This window comes from Elephantulus edwardii, unplaced genomic scaffold, assembly GCF_000299155.1.
Source record: "Elephantulus edwardii isolate Elephantulus edwardi_28Jun2011 unplaced genomic scaffold, EleEdw1.0 scaffold00003, whole genome shotgun sequence".
NCBI lineage: Eukaryota > Metazoa > Chordata > Mammalia > Macroscelidea > Macroscelididae > Elephantulus > Elephantulus edwardii.
In genome coordinates this window covers 1,223,073-1,246,316 of record NW_006399753.1, presented here as the reverse complement: position 1 = coordinate 1,246,316, position 23,244 = coordinate 1,223,073, and the positions used below count along the sequence as shown (strand labels likewise).

Sequence of the window (23,244 nt, the reverse complement as noted above, 5' to 3'; positions counted from 1 at the left end):
CTCATCTGTTTCAATGCACCGTACATTATTTATCCCCTTTTCTTAGTTTTCCCCAACCCCCATGTCAGTCCTGTTTTATAATTTGCATTACGCAATACGTGTCCTTTTGTGACTGAGATATTTCACTCAGCATAATGTCATCCATGGTCACCCATTTTGTATATTTTAGGAGTTCCTTGTTTTTCAGTGCTGCATAGTATTCCATTCTGTGGATATACCACAGCTTCTCTATCCATTCATTTGTTGAGGGGCACTTGGGTTATTTCCATCTCTTTGCTACTGTGAAAAATGAAGCAACAAAGACAGGTGTGTGTATATCTGTTTGGGTGGCAGTTCTGGTTTCTTTAGGGTATATTCCCAATAGTGGAATTTCTGGGTCAAATGGTATTTCTGTCTTCAACTTTTTGAGAAAGCGCCATACTGCCTTCCATAGTGGTTGCACCATTTTACACTCCCAACAACAGTGAATAAGGGTTCCAGTTTTTCCGCAACTTCACCAGCACTTGTTGTTTGCTACTATGTTGAATTTTGCTACTGTTACTGGGGTGAGATATCTCATAGTTGTTTTGATTTGTATCTCTCTTAGAGCTAGGGATTCTAAACATTTCAAGTGTTTGCTCACCATCTGAAAGTCTTCTTTGGTGAAGTGTCTGTTCATATCCTGTGCACATTTTGTGATGGGGTTGTTTATTTTGTTGTGGTGCTGGAGTATTCTATAAATTCTAGACACAAGTCCCTTATCAGACATGTCATTACCAAATTTTTTCCCAGTGTGCGGCTTTACTTTTTACTCTGTTGGAGAAGTTTTTGATGTGCATAGGGATTTTATTCTTAGAAGGTCTCGTATTTTTATTCTCTCCTGGTTGTAGATTTGAAAGAAAGTAATTCTTTACTTTAAAAAAATAAAGCATTTTAAAAAAGCATGAAGACAATTCTCATTAAACAGAATATCAATACCGAGATGTAAATAATTAGAGAATCAAATGGAAATTCTGGAGTTTGAACACACTGTAATGGAATGAAAAATTCATTCAAAGGATTCAACAATAGATTTGATATGGCTGGAGAAAGCGCCGGTGTTTTAGACTGGGTTCTGTAAACAGGCAAATTCAGTGAAGCCTATCTATCTCTCTGTGTGTACGTGCAAGTAGGTGGACTGGGCACTCTGGTTGCCTAGAATGTCAGGAGCTGTGCTGCCGACCCACAGGTGTGCCTCTCTGGGAGGATGGACAATCTACTGTGAGGCTTCCAGCTCTGAAACCCTGCTGGAGGGTCACCGATGAGTCAGGTTAGTTCTCTAAGTCTGTACGTTGTCGGTGTTAGGTGTACGTGAGTCGAGTACAAGTCAGAGTGATCCTGTGACCAACAGGTCTGAACCCTGTCCTGTCCTGTGCCGTCCTCATCATCTCTGACACACACAAGCCCACTGCTGCAGTCGCTGTGTCAACCCATCTCATTCAGGGTCTTCCTCTCTTTCACCAGCCCTCCACCACTCCAAGCAAGATGTCCCTTTCCAAGAAATGTCATTGTGAGCTGTCAAGGCAGTACCAACCCAGAGCTGGGCTTCTAGTGGGTTTTCAGAGGCAGTAAATAGCATGTGGTGGATTTGAACCATATTATCATTGAGTTGACAGCACAATTCCTCACCACCAAGTCACCAGAGCGCCTTTTCCAAGGAACAGTCTCCTAATACGATGCCCAAAGTATATGAAGCGTTGTCATCTTTGCCTTCAAGGAGCCCGGGCTGTACTTTCTCTTGGATGTGGCTGTTTGTTCTTCTGACCATCCATGAGATATTCCATATGTTTCTCCAACACCACAGCTCAAAGGCATCGATTCTTCCATCACCCCATCACACTGCCCAGCTCTAAGATGAACAGTAAGTGACTGAAAAGACCATGGCCTGAACTAGGGGGAACCTAAGTCTTCAAATGGACATTCTTCTTCAGTATTTTGGAGAGGTCCCTGACAACAGACTTTCCCAGTGCAATAAATCTCCTGACGGCCCATACCAAGGGTACTGATTATGGATCTAAGTAAGATGAAATCATTGACAACTTCAATTTCTTCTCCATCTAGCATGATGCTGCCTATTGGTCTAGTGGTAAGAATTTTTGTCTCCTTCAAGAAGCTGCACTGCAATCCCAGAGGCATGTGGTTCAAATCCACCAGATGCTCTGTTGGAGAAGGAGGGACAATCTCCTCCTGTTCCAGTCAGATCCGATTTGATGGTACACACACACACACACATATAACTTTTTTTTTTAAAAAAAAGAAAGAATTTTTGTCTTCTTGATGTTGAGATGCAATCCATATAAGGCTGCAGTCTCTAGTTTTCTACAGCAAGCACTTCAAGTCCTCCTCAATCTGCAGGAAAGGTTGTATCATTTGCATAAAACAGGTTGTTGAGGAGTCTTACTCTGATCCTGGTTCCACATTTTCTTCAGAGTCTAGCTTCTCAAATGATTTGCTCTGCATACAGACGGAACAGGCTGGAGAAAGGATACAACCCTGATTGATGCATACCTTTCTTCATTTTAAACCATGTAGTGTTCCCTTGCTCTGTTCACGCAGTAGCCTCTTGACGTAGGTACAGGTTTCACAAGAGCATACTTAAGAGTTCTAAGATTACCATTCTTCTCAGAGTCAGCCATAGTTTGTTGTGATCCATACAGTCAAATGCCTTCGCATAGTCAATACTGCTCAGACAGACACTGTTCTGATATTCTCTGCTTTCAGGCAGTATCCATGAGACATCAGCAATGCTACCCCTGGTGCCAGAGCCTCTTCTAAACCTAGCTTGAACTTCTGCAAGTTCTCTGTCAACGTATTGTTCTTGCCATTTTTTCCACAATCTTTAGTCAGATTTAGTTTGCATGTGATATTAATGGTACTGTTTGATAATTTCCACATTCTTCTGGATTAGCTTTCTTGGGAATGGGAACAAATATGGATCTCTTCCAGTCAAGTCAGCCATGCAGCTATCCTCCAAATGTCCTGGCACTGAATGGGGAGCACTCCTTGGGCTGCGTCTGCTAGTTTAAACATGTCAGCTGGCACCCCACCGATTCATTCCTGGGGCCTTCTCTTCTGCTAATGCCTTTAGCGCAGCTTCAACGTCTTCCTGCATTACCACTGGCTCCCGCTCAGATGCTTCTTCTTGAGCTATTTCAGTGTCAGTCCATTCTTTTTTGTATTCTCTCCAGCTTCCTCTGACACCTTCTAGATCATTCCTCATATGCCATAGGCTCCTTCAACACTGCAACTCGAGGCTTGAGTTTGTTCTTCGGTTCCTTCGGCTTGAGACTTGCTGAGCAAGGCCCTCTGTCTTTATTCTTGTCTCCGCTCCCTGCACACTCCGTTACCGCACTCTGCTTGTCCTCTCAAGCTGCCTTCTGAAATCTTCTGTTCTGCTCCTAGCTGCAGCATCTCCTCCTGGCGCTGACTTCCTGATATTTTAGTGCCATTTTCAGGGTCTCATCTGATACCCACTTTGGTTATTCTTCTCCTTTATCTTGATAATGACCTTCTACTCTCTTCATGAGTGATGGTCTTTTTTTTTTTTATGAGTGATGGTCTTGATGCCAACCCACAACTCAATTGGTCTTCAATCACTGGTGTTCAATGTCTCAAACCTATTCTGGAGATGATTTTTAAATTCAGGTTGGGTAGACTCAAGGTCATATTTTGGTTCTTGTGGACTTGTTTTAACTTTTTCAGCCTCAGTTTGAACTTGCACATGATGCACGGATGGTCTATTCCACAGCCAGCACCTGGCCTGGTCCCGACTACTGATGGATTCGAATCGCATACCTTGGGGGCTGCAGTGCAGCTTCTTACCACTCAGCCACCAGAGCTCCCTTTAATAGACATCTGTGCATATAAACAATAACATAGATTTAATATCCCTCTCATCGCCATCAGGTTGGAACAGACCACTCCATTGGTTTCTGAGGCTGTAAACTGCACGGGACAAGACTGCCCACCTTTCTCCCGAGAGCCACTGGTGGATTCAAACTCTGGAGAGGAGCGGCTGCGCGACTCTGCAGACTAGAGGAGCGAGCTTCCCAGATGTGACATCCCAGGTGTAACACAGCCAACAACAATACAACACACAAGGAGGGCAGGAGCAAGTGCACACCCTACTAGCTACACAGCAGTCCCTAAGCACAGAACAGGAGGAGAGTGTGTGTATACACACATATATACATACACACACACACACACAGACATATATATACACACGCAGACATAGATATAATACATATCATGAAAAGTCAGCTGAAGTGCATGTTAGGGAATAATCTGTGAATGCAAAGGGAAGCAGTGAAAGAGGGTGTGGAGAGCAAGTAAGACACAAGAGTCTATAAAACAAAGTCAACTGACAGATGTAAATTTAACTATAGCAATAATACTAAAAGAGAAAGTGTTAAAACAATCAAATGGCAGAGATTATCAGACTATTTTCTTTCAAATCCAACTATATACAGCCTATCAATTTAAAAAATAAAAAAGGTTTTTTTTTTAAATCCAACTCTATACAGCCTTTGGGAGCTCTAGTGACCTTGCCGTTAGAAGCTGCGCTGCAATCCTGAAGGTGTGTGGTTCGAATCCATCAGCTGTTCTGTGGAGAAGGGGGATGGGCAATCTCCTCCCATGCAATTAACTGCCTCTGAAAACCCTCTGCAGGTTCAGTTCTGACTGAAAAGTACAGAACAACAACCACAACATATAATACAGTCTACAGAATACTTTAAGCATACACATGTTAAAAGTAAAAGTAAAAGGATACAAAAAGATGTGCTCTCACAAACAACAATGATAACAAGCTAAGTTGGCTATTTTAACATCAGACTTTAAAAAGTCTGAACAACGGAGACGTACAACAAGCTCGCTCCACTGGGCAGTCACCAGCAGCAGTGCGTGGCGTGCTGTGCCAGCAGGCGTCAACGTGGACGTCTCCAACCCTCTGCTTGGCCACTCCTCTCCCGACACTAGATACGATGCCATCACCTCCATAATGAGACTGCTATGAGCACCGTCCGAGTGGCGTTTCACCGAGGGGATGGCCTGCACCAAACAAGTCAGGACGCAGGCCGAGCTCCTCGCTTTCTGCATGATCCGCATCCTGCATCCGCCTCTCACCATCTCATCTCTCGTTCTCTAGGTAGGAGCCAGCCGCCTGCCATGCTGCTTGCCAGTCTCGGACTCAGCACACCTGGAAGCCAGCAGTTACCTGAGTCAGCATGACATCTGACCCTTGGATTCAGGACTCGCCAACTTCTGCAACTATTATGTGAGCAACTTCTTTGAGATAAACAGCTGTATTTCTCCTCTTCATCTCTTTAAGTTTTGATTCATGTACATATAACACCTCACCCTCCCTCCACACACTTGGACGCATGTACACACATATATACACATACATTCCGTTGACTGTGCTTCTCTATAGAGAACACAGGCAAAGTCATGCACCTAACAGAACTCCAAAATATGGGACGCAGAGGGCAGAGAGAACTGAGGGGAGAGGTAAACAATTCAACAATAACAGTGGAAGAAGACCTCAACAGCTTGCTTTCAGTAATGGATAGAAAAGCGGGCAGAGGACCAAGGATAAATTATGAAACAGCACAGTACTGTTTGCACTATTTCCTTCTGATTCCCGACACAAGTCCAACTGAGCAGCCATCGACAGACGAGCAGAACAGATCATCCTCTCAAAGAGGCATGAACCATTTTTCAGGAAAGACTACGTACTAGCTTTTAATGGAAAACAGATCTAAATAAATCACCAGGGCAGAACTCAAACAAAGGCCTTCTCAAATCGCAATACAGTGAGAGTAGAAATTAATAAATAACAAAAATAAAGCTGAAAAAGAAAGGTGAGAAATTAAAAACTGTGGAACTGACGCAACCCATGAGTAAACAACTCAGGGCCAAAAACCAAATCACAAAGAAAGTGAGCAAGCGCTTTGAGATGAGAAGATACAAACGTGAGTCAAACCGAACGTAGGTCTGTAAGCAACACACATAGTTGTGAACGCCTTCACTGAACACATCTCCATCCAAGCGGCTAGCCTCCCACCATGAGGTCCACAGTGAAGGTGAACTCAGGGAGGCCGAGCTGACGGCACGCGCAGATACATGGCTGACACAGGGTCCTCCTCCATGCCTGCCCCCAGCTGAGGATTTAGCAACTAAATCAATCGTCCAAGTACCTGCGAAGGCTCTACTGTGACCAGGTTTTACACCGAGAGGAACCTGGGTCAGCATGCAGGGCCCTGGCAGGCTGGGACTGGTCGTGGACCCTCAACTCTCACACACCTCTCCTTGAGCTGGTCTTGCTGGAGCCTGGGGCCAGTGGGGCCATGGAAAGTCCTCAGCTGGCAGGGAGCCCCAGACGAACATGCACAACCCTGAGTGGGAAAGGCTCCTGGAGGAGCTGTTCACAAGGTACCCAACAGGGCAGGACGCAGACACACTGCCCCTTGGAGAGGGTGATCATCTCTGCCCACAGAGACCCTCGAGGGAGGCCGAGCACTCCCCACGGACAGGTCCGGGCACTCCCTGCGGACAGGTCCTTGTGCACAGAACATGGGGACAACCAGTGGTGGCACCTTATGTGTCCACGACTGAAAGGCCAGGCTGGGAGAGAGGGCGGCTGACGGAGGGGGGCAGACCTCTGGAGACCTAATCACTCACAGGATGGGTGGGCTCTGCACAGGCCCCTCCTCAGAGCAGCCAACAATCTCACTTGATTCAGTGCAATGTTAGACGCTCTCTGGGGCCCATTTGAGGACTGCTACTTGAGCAAGGTGACGACTCAGCACTTTGTACATTATTTAGAGACCACGTTAACCCTTGCAGGCCCAGGCGGAATGCGGTGCGCTCAGCGCTTTCCAGTCCGCAGTTACCAGCTGCCATCCATCATGCGGGAGACGCTGCTGACACACAAAAGGGAGACAGGAAGCACTTCCACGAAGAGAGCCAGGCGCCCCCACCGTGTCTTCACTTACACGGGACCCTGGTGCAGCCACCTGGGCAGGGGTCTAGGGTGCCCCAGGCCCTGTCACGGGCTGTTGTGGTGGAGCCTCCAGGGCTGCAAGGTGACCACCCAAGGCCCCAGGCTGTCCAGCCCCAACCTCCTGCAGGCAGAGAGCCTGAGCAGGGGAAGGGTGAGGGGGACAGGCGCGAGGCTGTGCACAGGCAGTGGCTCCCGTGTGGGTGTGGCTTCAGAAGCTGTGTTCTCAGGTGGGGATATGGGGTGGGACTGGTCCAGCCCGCCCTCTCTGTTTGAGGCACAAACAGGGTGTCTGGGGACAGGGACCCAGCCCTGCCACAAGCCCTGGACTGGCCTCAAGGCCCTCCTGGGAGGCTCAGGCTCGGGTGGCTACCTTGGTTTCTTTCTCCTCTGGCCAGGGCAGAAGGAGGCGAGGGGTGTCTGCTCAGGCCAGCGGCTAGCTGAGACCTAACGACCCCCAGGATGTGGCCTAGTCGAGCAGGTGGAGCTGAGCCAGTAGCTCCCTCACAGGCCAGGCACCGGGGCGCAGCAATCACAGCATCACCACCACCTCCCTGAGATCCCAGGAGGGGCCCTGCATGCTGCCAGCACCTCAGTACTTGTCACAGGCACCCTTACAGCTGACCCTCTTACAGCCATCCTCCTTACAGGTGTCCCCCCTTACAGCAGCCCCCCTTATAGCAGTCCCCTCCCACAGGCATCTCCCCTTACAGCCATCCCCCTCACAGGAGTCCCTGCTTACAGACACCCCCTCTTAAAGACACTCCCCCTTAGAGCCATCCCCTCCCTTACCACCATCCCCCTCACAGGCATCCTGCCACAGCTAAGACACTGCTGTCTTCAAGGCTCTACTCAGCTCCTACCTGTATCTGTCGGCCCTCGGCTCTCCCCGAGACGCACCCCTGCCACCAAAACTGCCCAGGACCTCTACCCTCCGCATGGAGGCAGAAGCAAGGGTCCCAGTGTGGAGCGGCGTCCCGGGACTTCACCCCCACAAGCCAGGCCACATCGTCATTGTCAGCAAGGACTTTTCAAGACCTGCCTCTCAGACAGCCTTCCCAAAAGCACCCCTTTTAGGGGTCCCTATCCTGTCCCATTCTACCCTAGTGTTTCACACCCCAACACCAACCCCTTACCCTGAGCCCCGCTATGCAACACTGAGTCTCCCATCAGCCCCCTGCCCCCCTCACCCTGACGCTCACCCCCAGCACCCCATGGCCTCCCATCGACCCCCTGCCCCTCACCCCGCTCCCCGAGCACTCTCACCCACCCCCACATGGCACCCTCATCTACACTCACCTTGGTACCCAGCGGGCAGTAACCTTTGAGGAAGTCTCTGCAGACCTCAGCCTTGCGAGACACGTAGACATGGCTATAGGGACAGTTGCTGTTGCTACAAATCCCCTTCAGGAAGTAGGAGCACACAGGCATCTGGGGAGCGAGAGAGGGGGAAGGGGGAGAAGAGTGGACAGCAGAATGGGTCCCAACTGCACCCCACCTCCACTCCAGCACCTGGCATGTGTTCCCCATTTCCCAGGTGGAAAACCTGGCCTCAAACAGCTTGTGGTACCACAAGAGGCCCTCAGCACACTGCACCACAAGGGGGACCAAAGGGGAGCAACCTACAGCCTGGGTCCTCCATCCACAGAGGCAGGTGAACTGGCACGCCGTCCTTCCTCCACCCTGCCCCCTCAGGGTGTGTCCCATGGTGCCTCCCTCCTCAAGTCCACTGCAGCTCTACCAGGTCCCCCCCACCCAGGACCTTCCCCAGTGACCCCATCCCAACTGGGGGTGTCTCTGCCTCAGGCTCATCCATGCCCATTCCCCCATGGTCCCAGCCCTGGGGAATCTAAGCCCTAGGTGCAGCCAAGCCCTGTCCCCTTCCAACTGGGGGTCCTAGCTGTGAGGGGGTGTCCTAAGCCACAGCTCTGTCCACATCCCACCATAGCTGATGAGATTCAGAACAAAGTCCCAGGAGTTGTGGGACCAGCAGTCCTGTTCCACCCTGGGGGCATATGAGCTGGGAGATGGTCTATGACCTTGATGGCCCCTCCCAGCGGACTAGACAGGGAGGCCAGAAGACTCCACTTTGGGGGATAAGGTACAGGCAGTGGCCAGAGGGGTCCAGGGTCAAGGAAGGCCCTGAAATAAAGGGTAATTGTGTGTCTTTAATTGTCTTCTAACTGCAGCCGCAAAGGGAAGAGGAGCTGGGCTCCCCTGGGCTGGGGCGGCTGGCACTGTGCGGCTTCCATGTGTGAGTCCCTTAATGCGGTTTTTGATATAGAGCCCAAATTAGCTCTAATAAAAAGGAGCAATAAAGCCAACCCTTACAGCAAACGCACCCTCCTTGCTGTCAGATCGGCACCATTATCACGAGGAAACTGCCTTCTCATTTCAATTAACCTTGTTTGCACCCACCACGTCTACACAAATAACAATAACATTAACTCAGGGGCTGGGCGGTCAGACAGCTCAGCGCGGGGCCCAGAGCCAGCAGCTAATGAACCCGACACCCGACGTGAGCCTCCAAATTGCTCACAACAGAGTTTCGGAGCCTCTATTAGGGAGAAAAATGCTGATTCTTTTCAAGTTCCTCAAGGGGAAAAGCTGTCGTAGCAGCAGTGGCTGCCTCTGCCCACCACGCCTGGCCCTGCCCCTCTGGGGGCCCTTGGCCCACCACGCCCGACCCTGCCCCTCTGCCCACCACGCCTGGCCCTGCCCCTCTGGGGGCCCTTGGCCCACCACGCCCGACCCTGCCCCTCTGCCCACCACGCCTGGCCCTGTCCCTCTGGGGGCTACCCCTCACTCCCATCTCCTATGCACCCTCAGACAGTGGAACCTTGGCCCAGAAGTCCCTAGGACTTTGCTCCTCGGAGGTTGTGAGGTGATTGGTGGGGTCACCCATCCTGCCCACTCCTGAGATGTCCTGCTTCACAGTGTGAACCTCTGAAACACCCCACCTGCAGCAGCTTCGGGGATCTGCTGACTTTGACATAAAGCTGCAGGTGGGACCTCAGCCTGTCCCCACCTGGTCTGTATCTTGGGTACAGTGGAGGCGGCTGGGGGGAGTGGGGGGGCACTAGGGAGAAGAGAGGGGCAGGTGGGGAGGAGGGGCAGGTCCGGAGCTGACCTTGTCCTTGGAGATGTGGTGGGAGAAGGGGCAAGTCCCATCTGTCTTCTTGCAAGTGCCCCGGAGGAACCTGTGGGCAGCAGAGTGAGCAGGCCAGTGGGGGGGAGGAGGGAGGGGAGGGGAGGCGGGAGCAGGGCAGGCGGGCACCTGGTGCACACGGCCACCTTCTCAGGGTCGTGGATGTAGGGGCAGCTGTCCCCACGGTTGCAGCGGCCAAAGCGGTTGTAGTACATGCAGTACTCCGGCTGCCGCTCCTTCTTCCTCTGCTGTGCCTGGCGGATGATGGCAAGACTGCGCTGCAGGGCCCGGCTGCGGAGAGGGGCAGTACGTGAGCCTGCGGCGTGGCTGGGCCCACCCCAGCCCCAAGGGCTTACCTGGCCAGAGAGCGGCTGCAGCTGGCTGGCTCCAAGCGGCCTGTGAAGGGAGGGAGGGGGTGGTCACACAAGCCACAGCTGGACGGCCACCCCGATGCCCCCACCATGCCATCCCACTGCCTAGTCCCCTAGGGCTTGGTGCATCCCTCACTTGGCAAGGCCCTCTGAAGGGACTCTACATTCAGCTCAGGAAGGTGGTCTCCTCAAGTCCCCAGGCCACCAAGGAAGAAGGTTGGGTGGGAGGAGCTGAGCAGCAGGGCAGGAGGGCCCTTGCCTCAGGCCACACTTGGGCTTCTGGAGGGCTTGGTTACACAGCAGGCAAGTTCATACCTTCAGCCACCCATTGCATCCTGCTAGCCCACCCTGTGGTCAGGCAATCACACGGCAGGAGGACAGCTGGGCAGCAACAAGCCCGGGCACTCTGCAGATCGTTGTCCCACCCATCCCAGGAGGCCACCTGTGTGAGCAAGGAGCTGTCCCTCCCACCTGGACAAACCACAAGGAATGACCAGACACTTGGAGGGAGGACTGTCTTTTCTCTGACAAAACCACACAGAGGTAGCCATGGGGACCCAAAGTGACATACATGTTTGTGAAAGAGAAAATTAAATGATAGGGTGTTTGTTCAACAGGAAAGCTGGCTTCACAGCCTGCCCAACAGCAGAAGGGGCTTCACGGGGCCCTGAGTGCCACACCTGGGGTTCACTGTCCAGGGCCGCGAGCAGCCTGCCCAGGTCACAGCTCAGCTTGGAAGATGCCAGGATGGGAGAGGCCACCAGGTGGAGTGCTAGGCAGCTGGGGACACACACACGACACACGGCGCACACACGCACACACGGCACACACGAACATATGGCGGATACACACGGCACACGCACGGGCACGCACGGGCACACACAGGGACATGGATACACACGGCACACGCACGGGCACGCATGGGCACACACACAGGGACACACAGCACACACACGGGCACACACACGGACATACAACACACATACACAGGGCGCGCACACACGGCACATGTACAGCACACACACATACACACACGGCACACTCAGGACCCTATTTCCTGCGGGCACTTGCTGGGACAGACCCCGTGGAAGGTGGTAACAGTCATCTACAAGCCAGCCTGCTCCTCTACCTCAGCCTGTCCCACTGGACAGTGACAGAGCGGTCCCAACCCCAGGCACCTCTGCTTAGATAAGGGGTTTGTTCCTGCAGCCAACCCCAGGTCTCCTGCCCACTGGGCATACCTAGCCCTCTGGCCTCCTCCCTGCTCCAGGCCCCATCTGGCACGTCTACCTGGGGTCCACCCACTGGCAGTGGACTAGAATATGGCATGCTCAGACCAGCGAGCACTGCTCACATGTGCCAGCCTAGGTGCCCATTACCCTGGGCCTGTCCATACTGCCCACAGAGGCCAAGGCCCCCAGAACCCCCTACAGCCTATAGGGTGGGGGTGCTGTCCACCTCTGCAGGGAGGGGCTTCTGGGCCAAACCAGGAAAGGATGAATATGCCCCATCCTGAGCCGCTCGGACCCTTCCCTCAGACGAGGCTGGGAGGGGGGAGCAGGGTCTGTGTCTGCCCCCACAAGCCTGCATGTCGGTGGAACTGGGTGCACCTCAGAGCTGGCACAGGGATGTCATCTGCTCCAGGCAAAGTGCTGCACACTGGCCACATGCGGCCTGCCCACTACTGGACACAGCCCAGCCCAGGCTCTTCCCACTAAAGGCCAGAACCTTGGGAACTGTGCAGCCCTGCACTCCTTGGTGGGGTTCTGACAGGAGGGGTGGCCCCTTCCCAGCCTGCTGTGCGTGTTAAAAAATGCACATAAAGTAACTGGCTTTCAGGGAGGCGCTAACTGCAGGACCCTGGGGCCCCCTGCAGCAGAAGGCACAGAGCTCTCACCTCCCAAAATAGACCCCCCAGCTGGGGAGGGAGAGGAGCCACCTGCATGGGGAGGTGGGGCCGCTGTACCTCCCCGCCCCTCCTCGCCCTCCCAGACAGGGGGCATGGGAGGAGGCATGGCTCAGCAGAAGGCTAGACCCTCTCTGGCCAGAGCATCTGGGAGCGGTCACCTCAGGCCCTAGAGGTCCACTACTCACAAAGCTCCCAGTGCCCCTCTGCTTGGGCTGGCCTCTGTGTCTTGGGGACACTTGGGCTCTTGTCCCCAGGACAGGGCAAAGTCGAGGAGTGGGATCTGGGAGGGGAAGAAAACTGAGGAAAGGGGTCTGGTGGGGAAGAGTTCAGGGCTTAGTAGGCAGAGAGCTGGAGAGTAGAGTCGGGGGGGCAGGGAGAGGGCTGAAAGGTGGAGAAAGGGGAGGAGGGGAGAGTTGAGCTCCAAGAGGTGGGTTCTGGGCAGGAAGAGTAGAGGGGCGGGTCTGGGAGGGCAGAGTGGAGGAGTGAAGTCTATGGGGGAGAGAGAACTAAAATCGGGGATTGGGATGGGAGGAGGAAAAAGGGCAGCAGGATGGCCTGGAGAGACTCGCTCCCTGCCCAGGGCCTCACAACCCCCCTCCTCTGTTCAGCAGTGAGGCCTGGGCTCTGGGGCCTGGGAGCAGGGACTGGGCTGCGATGGACACTCAAGGGCTTGCAAGTGGCCTGGAGCCTCACTCTACTGGAGTGACCTCGTGTGCCCAGCGCCACGGCACAGATCCCAATGGGCACCACCAGAGCTTGGGGAAGGCTCTGGCACCAGGCCTGGCAGTCAGTGGCTTTGCTCCCAGGGCGAGCAGGGAGCACGGCTTGCTCTGCAGAGTGGCCGCGCGCGCGCGCTGCCCCAGAAACGCACGTGAGGGCTGATGCCTCCCACAAGCCTGCGTTCTGCTGACACAAGAGCAGGAAATTGATTTCTTTAATTATTATTCATAGAAGTGTCTCCACTGGTCAGCAGACATCCTGGCCGAGGGGAGCCATCTACTGTCCTCTTGGTGGCCTGGCCTGGCTCACACAGCAGGAGTGGTCAGGCATCCTCCACACCGCCCACCCCTGCCCCTGCAGCAAGCGAGGGGGCAGAGGCAGGAGAAGCAGCAGTGAGGGCCTGCACCGCCCACACCCCGGCCTGTCCTGTATCTGCAGAACTCAGGCTTGTGAGGAGCTGTGCGGATGCTCAGGTCACGTCCATGGTGAGGCCCTGTGGAGCCCTGTCTCTCTTACCAGCTTTCATCACTGTCCGGCAGCCCCCTGGCTCTCCTCCTGGGGCTCTGACTCAGCCTCTCACCCCATCTCCTTGGACAAGGAGAGGAAACTTGGGCCCTTGCCTGTCACTTACAGAAGCTGCACACCAACACCCACAGCTGTTCCAGGAGGCTACGGGGAGGGTTGGCCAAGGCTGGTCCCCTGATAGGGGGTGGGAGTCGGGCTCTCTTCCCCCCAAAGCCACGCTGACCACAACTGTCTGAGGCAGGCCTCAGGCCAGGAGGACCCCTAGGTCTCCATCCCTTCCCCCACTCGGCACATCACAAGTTCGTTCCCCCTCAGGTTCCCACCTGTGTCTGTGCTCCTGGCCCACCTAGCCCCTGCAGCCCCTCCACTGATGGACAGGGCCCCTTCCTGTCACCCCACCTCACATAGGACCACTCATCAGAGGGGCAGGACACAGTGGGCATCAGCCATGCAGCCCCTCTGGCTCTGGCACCACCAAGCTTCTTCCAGGACCCCTGTGTGCAGAGGGCAGGGGCCCCAGCACACTCCAGGACCGAGCCTTCTCTTCGGTGACACAAGGAAGGGAGTGAAATGAGACTGAAACAAAAATCTGTTTCTGGTTCATCCACACACTAACCAAGGCCGAGCGCCTCCTTTCTGGCTGTCCCTCTGGAGCCACACCTGAGGCATGGCCAAAGCAGTAACCAGTTGCCGTGCCCAGGTGCTCAGGCCTGCTCACCACACCCGGCTCAGCTCAGCACCTCTGTCCACAGGACACAGGCTCATACAAACCCGCAGAGCCCTGCAGGCCATTCAGGGCCTGGCCCTCCCACACGAGCAAACCCCTGTCCTGCCAGAGTGTCTGCCTTGTGCCTGCAGCCCACTGCCTGCTACCTGCTGCCCCTGCCCTTTGCCCGCTACCTCCTGCCTGCCGTCCACCCACCCTGACCTCACCCTGTGCCCCTGCCTGTACCCTGTGATCCCCCTGCCCACACCCTATGCCCTCCTGCTCTGCCCTCACTCTGTCCCCCCCCCCCCCCCACCCCGGTCCTGCCTGTACCATATGCCCCACGTCCTACCCTCACCTGTGGGCCGGCCTGAGGTCTTGGAGAGCTTGTTGGCGGTCACCCTGTAGAGGACCCCTCCGATGCAGCGGTAGCCCTTGTTCCGCCACAGGGGGGTGCCTGGGGAGGCCTTCTCAGTCCCAGTGGTCACCGAGCGCTGGCGATTCAACACCACAGACCTGTGGGGACAGGAAAGGCTGCTCAGCCTGGGGGTCATCTGTGCTGGAGGCCCAGAGCCCCACCTGTCGCCAGTGCCCCCACAGCCCTGTTTCATGGTCCTTGAAGGGGTTCATCTTGCTTACCAGGTTAGGACTGGTGACCGCAAGGACACACACCCTGGGATGGACATCACCCCAGGCTGGTAGGCAGTGCTAACCTGACCCCAGGGACTGCTGGTTAAGAGGCCCTAAGCAGAGGCCTGAGAGCTGAGCTGAGACCCTCCTCCTGCCCACCCACCAGGGAGACCCCACATCCTCAGGGAAGTCCAAGGATGGGGCATTCAAGAGGAGGCCAGAGACAAAGCCCAGCGGGCGTGCCTCAGTGGGACTGTACATCCCGTCCTGCAGCGCTGAACAGAGCCACCAACCAGTAGGCCGTGTCCCCACAGCCTGGAGCTGGCAGCCGAGACCCAAGGCTGAGCCAGTGACCAGCAGGCTTGGTCCACCCCTGGCCCACAGCTAGCACACCGATGCCCTAGGCCCTACAGCCTACTTGTGAACCCAAGTTCCAAGAGGCACAGACTCAAATATGGGTCCCCTCTGGGGGCACATGGGCTACAAGCCCCTGTGGAAGCAGCAAAACCACTCAGAGAGGACACATGGGAAAGGGAGTGGCAGTGGCCTCCATAAGCAGGACTGGGTCATGGTCGCTTAGGTCTCGGCCCCTTGTCCTTGGCCAGGCAAGCTTCTGAGGGCCTTTTGGTGTGAGGCTGTGCAGCCCCCAACCAGCCCATCATCAGACCAGGAAGGGACACCTGCAGGTCTAAGGGACCCCACTTCCCCCATCAGCAATGGCAGGGGTGAGGTGAGGCAGTTGAGCCAGGAAGTCAGTGTGCCCGTGGTTCTTCTATAATATTGGCCTCCACTGGGGACATGGTGTCCAGCTACCTTAACTGCAAACACATGGTCTTGCAAATCATCAACAGCTGTGAGACCAATATAAAAGAGTGCTTTCCACACTGTGAAAGACTATGGTGGAGAGAAGGTGAGGGAGGAGACTCTAGCACTGCTGTGGAAAGATTGTGGGAAGGTATAACCAGAGGAACTCTGGAGATGGAGCCACCATTAAAGGTTTTGTTTGATGGATAACTGAAGGAAAAACTGACTTGTAACTGCTCTGAGATAAAAGTTTGCTGGATGACTGAGGAAACCAGAGGTTTATTTGTGCTGCCGAACTGAACCTAGCCTTTGACTTCTTTACTCAGAAACTGTCTGAAGTAACTGAGGAATTGTGTCTTGCTGTTACTCTGGCTTGAGACTACTGGACTAAACCTGGACTTGCAGTGTATGATATGCTTTGCCTCTCCCACTTCCCAACCTATTTCCCTAGTAAACTCCACAACTGTGGGTAAAGTCTGTGAGTCAATTTGCAATGAACATTGGATTCAATGATTGTTAGAAATAGGTGCAGGAGCACTTGGGGTGGCATCTCTGACTATGCAGCTATTTGTATGGGACTATGGATATTACTGATGGGGACAGTACCCATTTATGAAGACTTGGCCACCCCTACATTCCCGCTGCTCCTTTCACAGTGACTAGGACATCACCACGATGGCAGTGGACACGGGACTCACCTGCCTGAACCCCGTGACAGCATGCAGCACTTCCCTCAGCCCAGACGTGCAAATGGCCCTCCCTTCTCGCCACAGAATCAGCCCACACCATATGGTTCTGTTCCATCTCTTCCTCTCTTGTCCCTTCCACCCTCGCCCATCTGTCCCTGGCTGGCCCCAGCCCACAGGAGTGCACAGTGAACCCTCTTTCTTGGGGTCTCCTCTCACGGCTGAGGCGGCTCAAGGTACAAAGCTCTGCAGAGCTAACCACAAGCACTCTGACATCCATGCTCTGATTAACACCTACCTCTGCATTAACTGACCCAATCACTCCTCTCTGCTGTGGGCAGAACTGTGTCCCCTAAGACATGCTGGCCTTGTTAGTGTCACTGTGTTCAGAAGCAGGGTGAGTACAATCAGGTTAGGGTCACACTGGGTCTGGGGAGCCCTCACTTGATGAGCAATATCTCTAAGAGGGGGCCTCTCAGAGAAGGACACAGGGGAAAGACCATGTGATGATGCAGGCAGAGGCTGGAGCAATGCAGCCGCAGCCCAGGAACACTGACCACACTGGAATCTAGGAGAGCAGGAGGACCCTGCCCAGGGCTTCCGGAAGGACTCAGCCTGCTAGGACCACAGTTCTGGGTGAGGGTCCGCGATCTCATCTACGCTGGACACAGACCCTCCACAGCCCTGGCCACAGACAGCAGCATGTGCTCCAAGCCTGCAGGGGCGGACAGGTGGCAGCGTCCTTCCTCCTGACAGGCACACATGCTGGACCACAGTGGCCATCACCCACTGCTCGGCATACTCATAAATGTTGGGCCGCAGGGCAGACGTGGGCACGCATGAGAACCTGGGGACAGGGCAGCCTGGGCCCTGTGCTGAGCAGGTCAGAGGGCTCAGAGGAAGGCCTGACGGCGCTGCAAGTATCTCCTGTCCTCTGTCCCTCCCTCCTCTCTGCTGCTATGTCCCCTCTCACTTCCTGCTTTCTGCTGCTTGGTTCCCTCTGTCCTCTCCACTACCTCACTCCTTTCCCTCCATCCCTCCATTCCCTGCCCTCTGCCAGGCCACTCCCTCTGCCACTCCATCCTGCTCTGAAGGAGGCACCTTTTGCCAGGAAGGCACCAGGGCGTGAGACCTGCGTGGTGGGTGAGCACTGCCCTCTCCTGATGCCTGGAGGCTTCCCCGGCCCTGGGTGTCACAGCACTCCAGCAAATTGTCATCTAATGGAAAGGACAGCCTTTGGAAACGAACTGTATTGAGAGGAGACGATGAAATTAATGAGATAATAGCTGGGGCAAGGACCTGGAGCGCGCGCCTGCCCTCCCAGCGCAGGCCTGTAATTCCTTTTCTACAACGGGGCCTCAGATCTAAAGACTGCTCCCATCCGTCCGGCAGGCCCACGCCGCCAGGAAATTTCATTAACGCTGGAAAATAGGAAAGGTATTAAGCGTGGATAATGAAGGCCAGGGAGGGAGCAGCGCCTTAAGATGGTCTTCTTTCTCGCCTTTGTAATGGGAGGCATGAACTTTCCCTTCAAATCCATTTCTAATCCATTTGAAATACTACAGCAAATTATCTCCCCTTCAGCCCGAAAGCGGCCAGCCAATTTACTCCGAATAGGAAGTGACAATGCACCAGGATTTATCGCCATAACCTTGACTACACAGGGTGAGGGCTGGTCCTCCCCTCGGCCCAGCGGGGGCACAAGGACAGGGTGGGGAGACGGCACGCAAAGGGGTCGGAGGCGCAGCACAGACAGACATCCACCTGCCGCACGCATGACGGGGAATGAGACCCCACTGCTCCGGACACAGCTGCATACTGAGTTGGTGAGGGCAGCAGGGGCTGAAGCTGGGGACAGGAGCTTCCCCAGGTCTTTCTGGGTGTCTACCCCGCAGGCACACAGAGACTAACAGCCTCCCCCAAGCCCACACTCTGCCTGTCCTGAGACACCTCACTGACCCAGGCGGCCCCTCCACCAGTTCCGCCTGCTGGGGGCTTCTCCCCAAGGCGCCATGGTTCTGCTCATGCTCACGTCCTGGCCATCAACACACACAGGCAGGACGTGTGCACGCGTGTATACGTGTCGCTGATGGGTGCCATGGAGTCGGGTGCGACTCACAGTGACCCTGTGAGCGAAAGATCTGAAGGCTGCTCTGTCCTGCGCCATCCTCACACACAAGAGCCCACCGCAGTGGTCACCGTGTCAGTCCACCTGGTTGAGGGTCTTCCTCTCCTTCACTGACCACGCACACACACTGTACATGTGCAGATGCTCGACGCACATGGACACACGTGCACACTGCATGAACACGTGCACAGCAAACAGGCCCCACATATTCACACACATTTTGCCTACATATGTACACGGCTCACACATGCCTGTGCACGCACACAGCTTCCTGGGGTGATGGTCTCTCACACACATCACCAGCACCTGAGTCTCTTCTGTTCTGAAAAGCAGGTGGAGCCCTTCCCACCCTCACCTCTCCTCACCGCACCAGGATGCGTGCGCATACGCTGCCTGCCCCCTCGCTGCCCATCTCCCCTGCCGTACCCCCCCCCCCCCCCCCCCCCGTCCCCTCTCCACCCTGCCCTCTTCAATTCCTCACTCTAAGCCCAGCACCAGCAGACCAGGCCTCACCTCCCCGTCTCACTCCAGTGTCCAATGCCTCTCTGCTGTCCCCACCGCACTCCACCTCTTCCACAGGAACCCTGGGCCATACGCTGTCATCCAGCAGCACGTGCCCAGTATACTGCTCAGACGAAGCAGCCACCCTCCCTGTCAGGTGCTCCAGCACCCCCAGCATGCAGGTCAGGCCCCTGACTTGTGGAGTCCCTCTCCCACCTGCCTGTGGCCTGCACATGCAGCCGGCCAGTGCAGCTGTTAATAAAGGAACTTTCAATCAAGTCCTCCCCACACCCCACCGCGTGCCCCATGGCAGTCCACAAGAGGGCCAGGGCCTCGCCCTCAGCTGCAGTTTAAGCACATGGACATCTCCCAGCTCTGGAGCCCGTTACCTGCCACTCTATCGCCTAAGACAAGCTCACACATCACATCTTGGGGAGCTGCCTAGAGAGTGACAAGGAAGACCTGGTGCCCCCCATTCCCCTCCTGGACCTGGCATAGTGGGTTACCCTCGGGACACCTGGTCCCACAAGCTCCTGCAGGAAAGCCATCTCATCCTGGCAGGGTCCTCTGCTGACAGGGGGTACACAGAGTTAGGGGCTGGGCCAGAACACAGGAGGCTGGAGGGGCGGAAGCTGCTTGCTCAGAGCAAGGGGTGCTGGTGTTGAGAGCCACTGCATGCGAGAGGCTGGCACTGAGAGCCAGGGGACACAAGCCCAGCAGGCCAAGCTGCTGGGAAGGTTCTGGAGAGCTGGATGGGAGGCCAAGGAGTGGGCAGAGGCTGTGGTGCCTGCAGGCAGACAGGTGGAGGTGGGAAAGGGGAAAGCCAAGGCCAGAGGTGGGGGAGCACTCTGGGTGAGTGGAGAGCCTGCGGCCCGGTCAGTGCCGAGGCTGGAGGACAGCTGGGCAGGGGGAGGGCGTGAGTTGGGGCCACTGAGTGCCTGAGACAAAGAGCAGGCAGCAGGAGCCCAGCGGGAGATGAGCAGGTCCGAGCCCGAGCCGAGCCAGCAGCAGAAGGAACGGGGACGCATTTCTCAGGAAATGGAGCAGATTTTGCGAAGCTCAAACAGGGCAGGGACTGCGGAGTCAGCAGAAGAGGCGCGGCCCGAGGGAGGCGGCGGGCTCGGCACGGCGATTCCCCAAGTAGGTCAGGCGCCAAGCCGCCTCACCGTGACAGCGGCCCTCAAAACTGCTTAAGTGGGGCTTTCCACCGGAAACGCTGACGGAGCCTAAGGCTGGCAGCCCCAGCCAGCAGCTCAGCTCAGGCGGGGTGCAGGTCTGTGTGCCAGGGTGTGTGCGTCAGGGGTGTCTGAGCAAGTGCACATGGGCGTACGGGTCTGTGTGCAGGTGCGTGCGTACGTGCCCACGAGTAACTGAGGCATGTGGTGTGCATGTGTGTTGTGTGCACACAAGCACAGACACTTGTGCAGATGTGTGGACATGTGTGTCCCTGCGGGCCCAGGGGTCCGTATGGGTGTGTGCACATGTGTGCTGAGCTCCACTGTGAACAGATCTGGCCTAACACAGCAGAAGGTTCTGGGAGGTGCCTGCCCCACCCCAGGCCCTGTGTCCCTGTGCCCCACCCCAGGCCCTGTGTCCCTGTGCCCACCCCAGGCCCTGTGTCCCTGTGCCCACCCCAGGCCCTGTGTCCCTGTGCCCACCCCAGGCCCTGTGTCCCTGTGCCCATCCCAGGCCCTGTGTCCCTGTGCCCACCCCAGGCCCTGTGTCCCTGTGCCCATCCCAGGCCCTGTGTCCCTGTTTCCCTGTCCCTAGTCCACCCTGCACACTCAGGCTGCTCACCTCCATGGAGAGCATGGCAGGACCCAGGGGGAGCCTGCCCTGGCCTCCCCAGACACACCTCTGGGAGCTGTCAAGGCACCTTGGCACGGGCTGGCCTGGTTCAGACTGAGGCCTTGGGACTAAAGGTCTGGAGGAGCCAAGCAGGAAGAGAGCTGTGTGACCATGGGTGACAGATCTATGGCCTGTGGCCACAAAGTCACTTGCAACAGTGGGCAGAAGCATGTCCCTGGCAGACAGCAGTGCCGAGGGGCTGAGCAAGGTGGAGCCGCGTCGTAAGCACGTGCCTCTGTACACAGATCCACACAGCACACGCCGGCACCAGTAAGGAGCCAGTGAGCCAGTACTGAGGGTGGAAGTGGGCATGTTCCCTGGGGGTAAGGGCACTGCCCGCCAGGCCGGCTCTGAGGGCACCCTGCCAGCAGCCAGGAAGCACAGAGGGCTTGGCCTCTTCTGCAGACAGGCCGCTGCTCTCTCTCCATCAGTGCTGCTGCTTTACGCGTGGACATCTATCCAATTGGTATTTCGATCAATGGACGCATTACAAGCTTTCCCTTTAAGAGCCTAATAAACAACAAGATGGAAAGGAAAATTCTCCCTAAAATGACGCTTCTGAAAATCCAATTCAGCTGAAGCCACTGGGGGTTTGTGCATCCCCACAGGAACCAGGCCTCACTGGCACTGGTGGCTCCGGGGCCGCGGGTTTGACTCTGGAGGTGGGGGTCAATGCGGAAAGGCAGAGGGGGTCCTGGCCAGGAGCCCTTGTTGACGGGGTGGGTAAGCAAGAACCCAACCTGCTTTCAACTGGAGAGCAAAGCTTGAGAACAAGCAAGCAGAAGTCCTGGGGAACAGTCCAGAAGCGGCCACTGTGCATCCGGATCGAGGCGGAGGGCCTACGACCAGCCCTGGACCACAGACGGGCCAGTCCACAGAGACATTAACATGGGGTTGGGACACGGGACCTGAGTCAACCAAAACTAGGTGCTGCCCACTTGGCACGCCCACACCCCCACACGGGTCTCCACACTGTCCCCACAAGGCCAAGTGTCCAGGGCGCTGGGGGGCTGCCTCCTATACAAACTCCAGCCTCAAGCCACTCGCACCCCCGCAGCAGCCCCTCCAGCCTCGCCCACCCACACTGGGCCCATCCCGGCCATCTGAGCTAGCCCAGGGGACAGCAGGTGACGGGGACCAGGGACCACTGGGCGGTGGCCGTAATTCATGCTCCCCTGCCGATACTTTATGGTTTTCTTAATTCGGCTCCTGCTACTATTAATGTAGTTAATGTTGAGATTATATCTATTTTCTGGCGTCGGGCAGTGATTTATCCCGGCCATTTTTCCGGTGGAGGCTCCCACGCTGTTAAATCAAGCGCCTTGCCAATTAAGTGCTGACTTGGGGAGTGGAGGCAATCTCAACAGACATCTCACTGCAAATTACACCGGCGCCCAGCCCCGGGCAGCAGGCAGCCGGAGGACCTTGCTGACTTCAAGGAACAGTACAAAAAGAAAGGCTCATGCCCTTGGGCCCAGGGTCAGGAGCTGGGGTGCCAGAGCCAGGGCTGTGGGGAGCCCCCGTGGCTGGTCCTGCCACCTGACAACCAACTCAAGCCCAGAACAAACTCACGGACAGCCTGCGGCCTACAGTCACCACTGGCCTGCGGTCACACTGCTGGCTGGTTAGCAAATGGCGTGCACAGCCGGCCGCTCCGGCATGCGGAAAGCCAGTCTCCACAGCCGCAGTCCAGAGGCCGCGCCTGTACATGGCCCCCACAGGGAAGGCACCAGCAGGCAGGGCCAGTGTCTAGGAGGCCCCAAAACACAGCACATGGACACTGGAAGTCTACCCAGCCACATGGTACCTCAAGGTGGTGTCTTACCAGGGCCCCCTGTTCCTGTCCCTCAGGATTCGACCACAAGGGGGACAGGCCACTCTGTCTCCACTGTCACATACTAGTCATACACAGCTCACACATTCACACTCACAACTCACACACTATTCACTGACACACACAGCTCACACATAGTTCATACACTTCACATCCACTGTTCACAAACCACACACACAGATCTTCCACACAATTCACTCATGGTTAGCAGTGTGCACATACAACACACACAGTTCATACACTTCACACATAGTTCAGGACCCAGGACTCATACTATTCACACACAGACCTCACAACACAGGCACACACGGCTCTCACACTGTTCACACACACACACACAGGGCACACACACAGAGCTCTCACATTGCTCACGCGCAGGACACACACGGCTCTCACTGTTCACACACACACAC

The 23,244-nt window shown here is 55.6% G+C and overlaps 1 protein-coding gene across 1 annotated transcript in view; it reads right to left on the bottom strand.

Annotated features, from left to right (window-relative positions):
* ZC3H3 (zinc finger CCCH-type containing 3) overlaps nt 1-23,244 on the bottom strand; it is a 73,514-nt gene that overhangs the window by 17,565 nt on the left and 32,705 nt on the right. Inside the window, 6 exon segments of the mRNA XM_006879434.1 lie at nt 8,321-8,452; nt 10,152-10,221; nt 10,299-10,460; nt 10,526-10,570; nt 13,119-13,143; nt 14,759-14,916. Of these exon segments, the coding sequence (XP_006879496.1) occupies nt 8,321-8,452; nt 10,152-10,221; nt 10,299-10,460; nt 10,526-10,570; nt 13,119-13,143; nt 14,759-14,916 (592 nt within the window).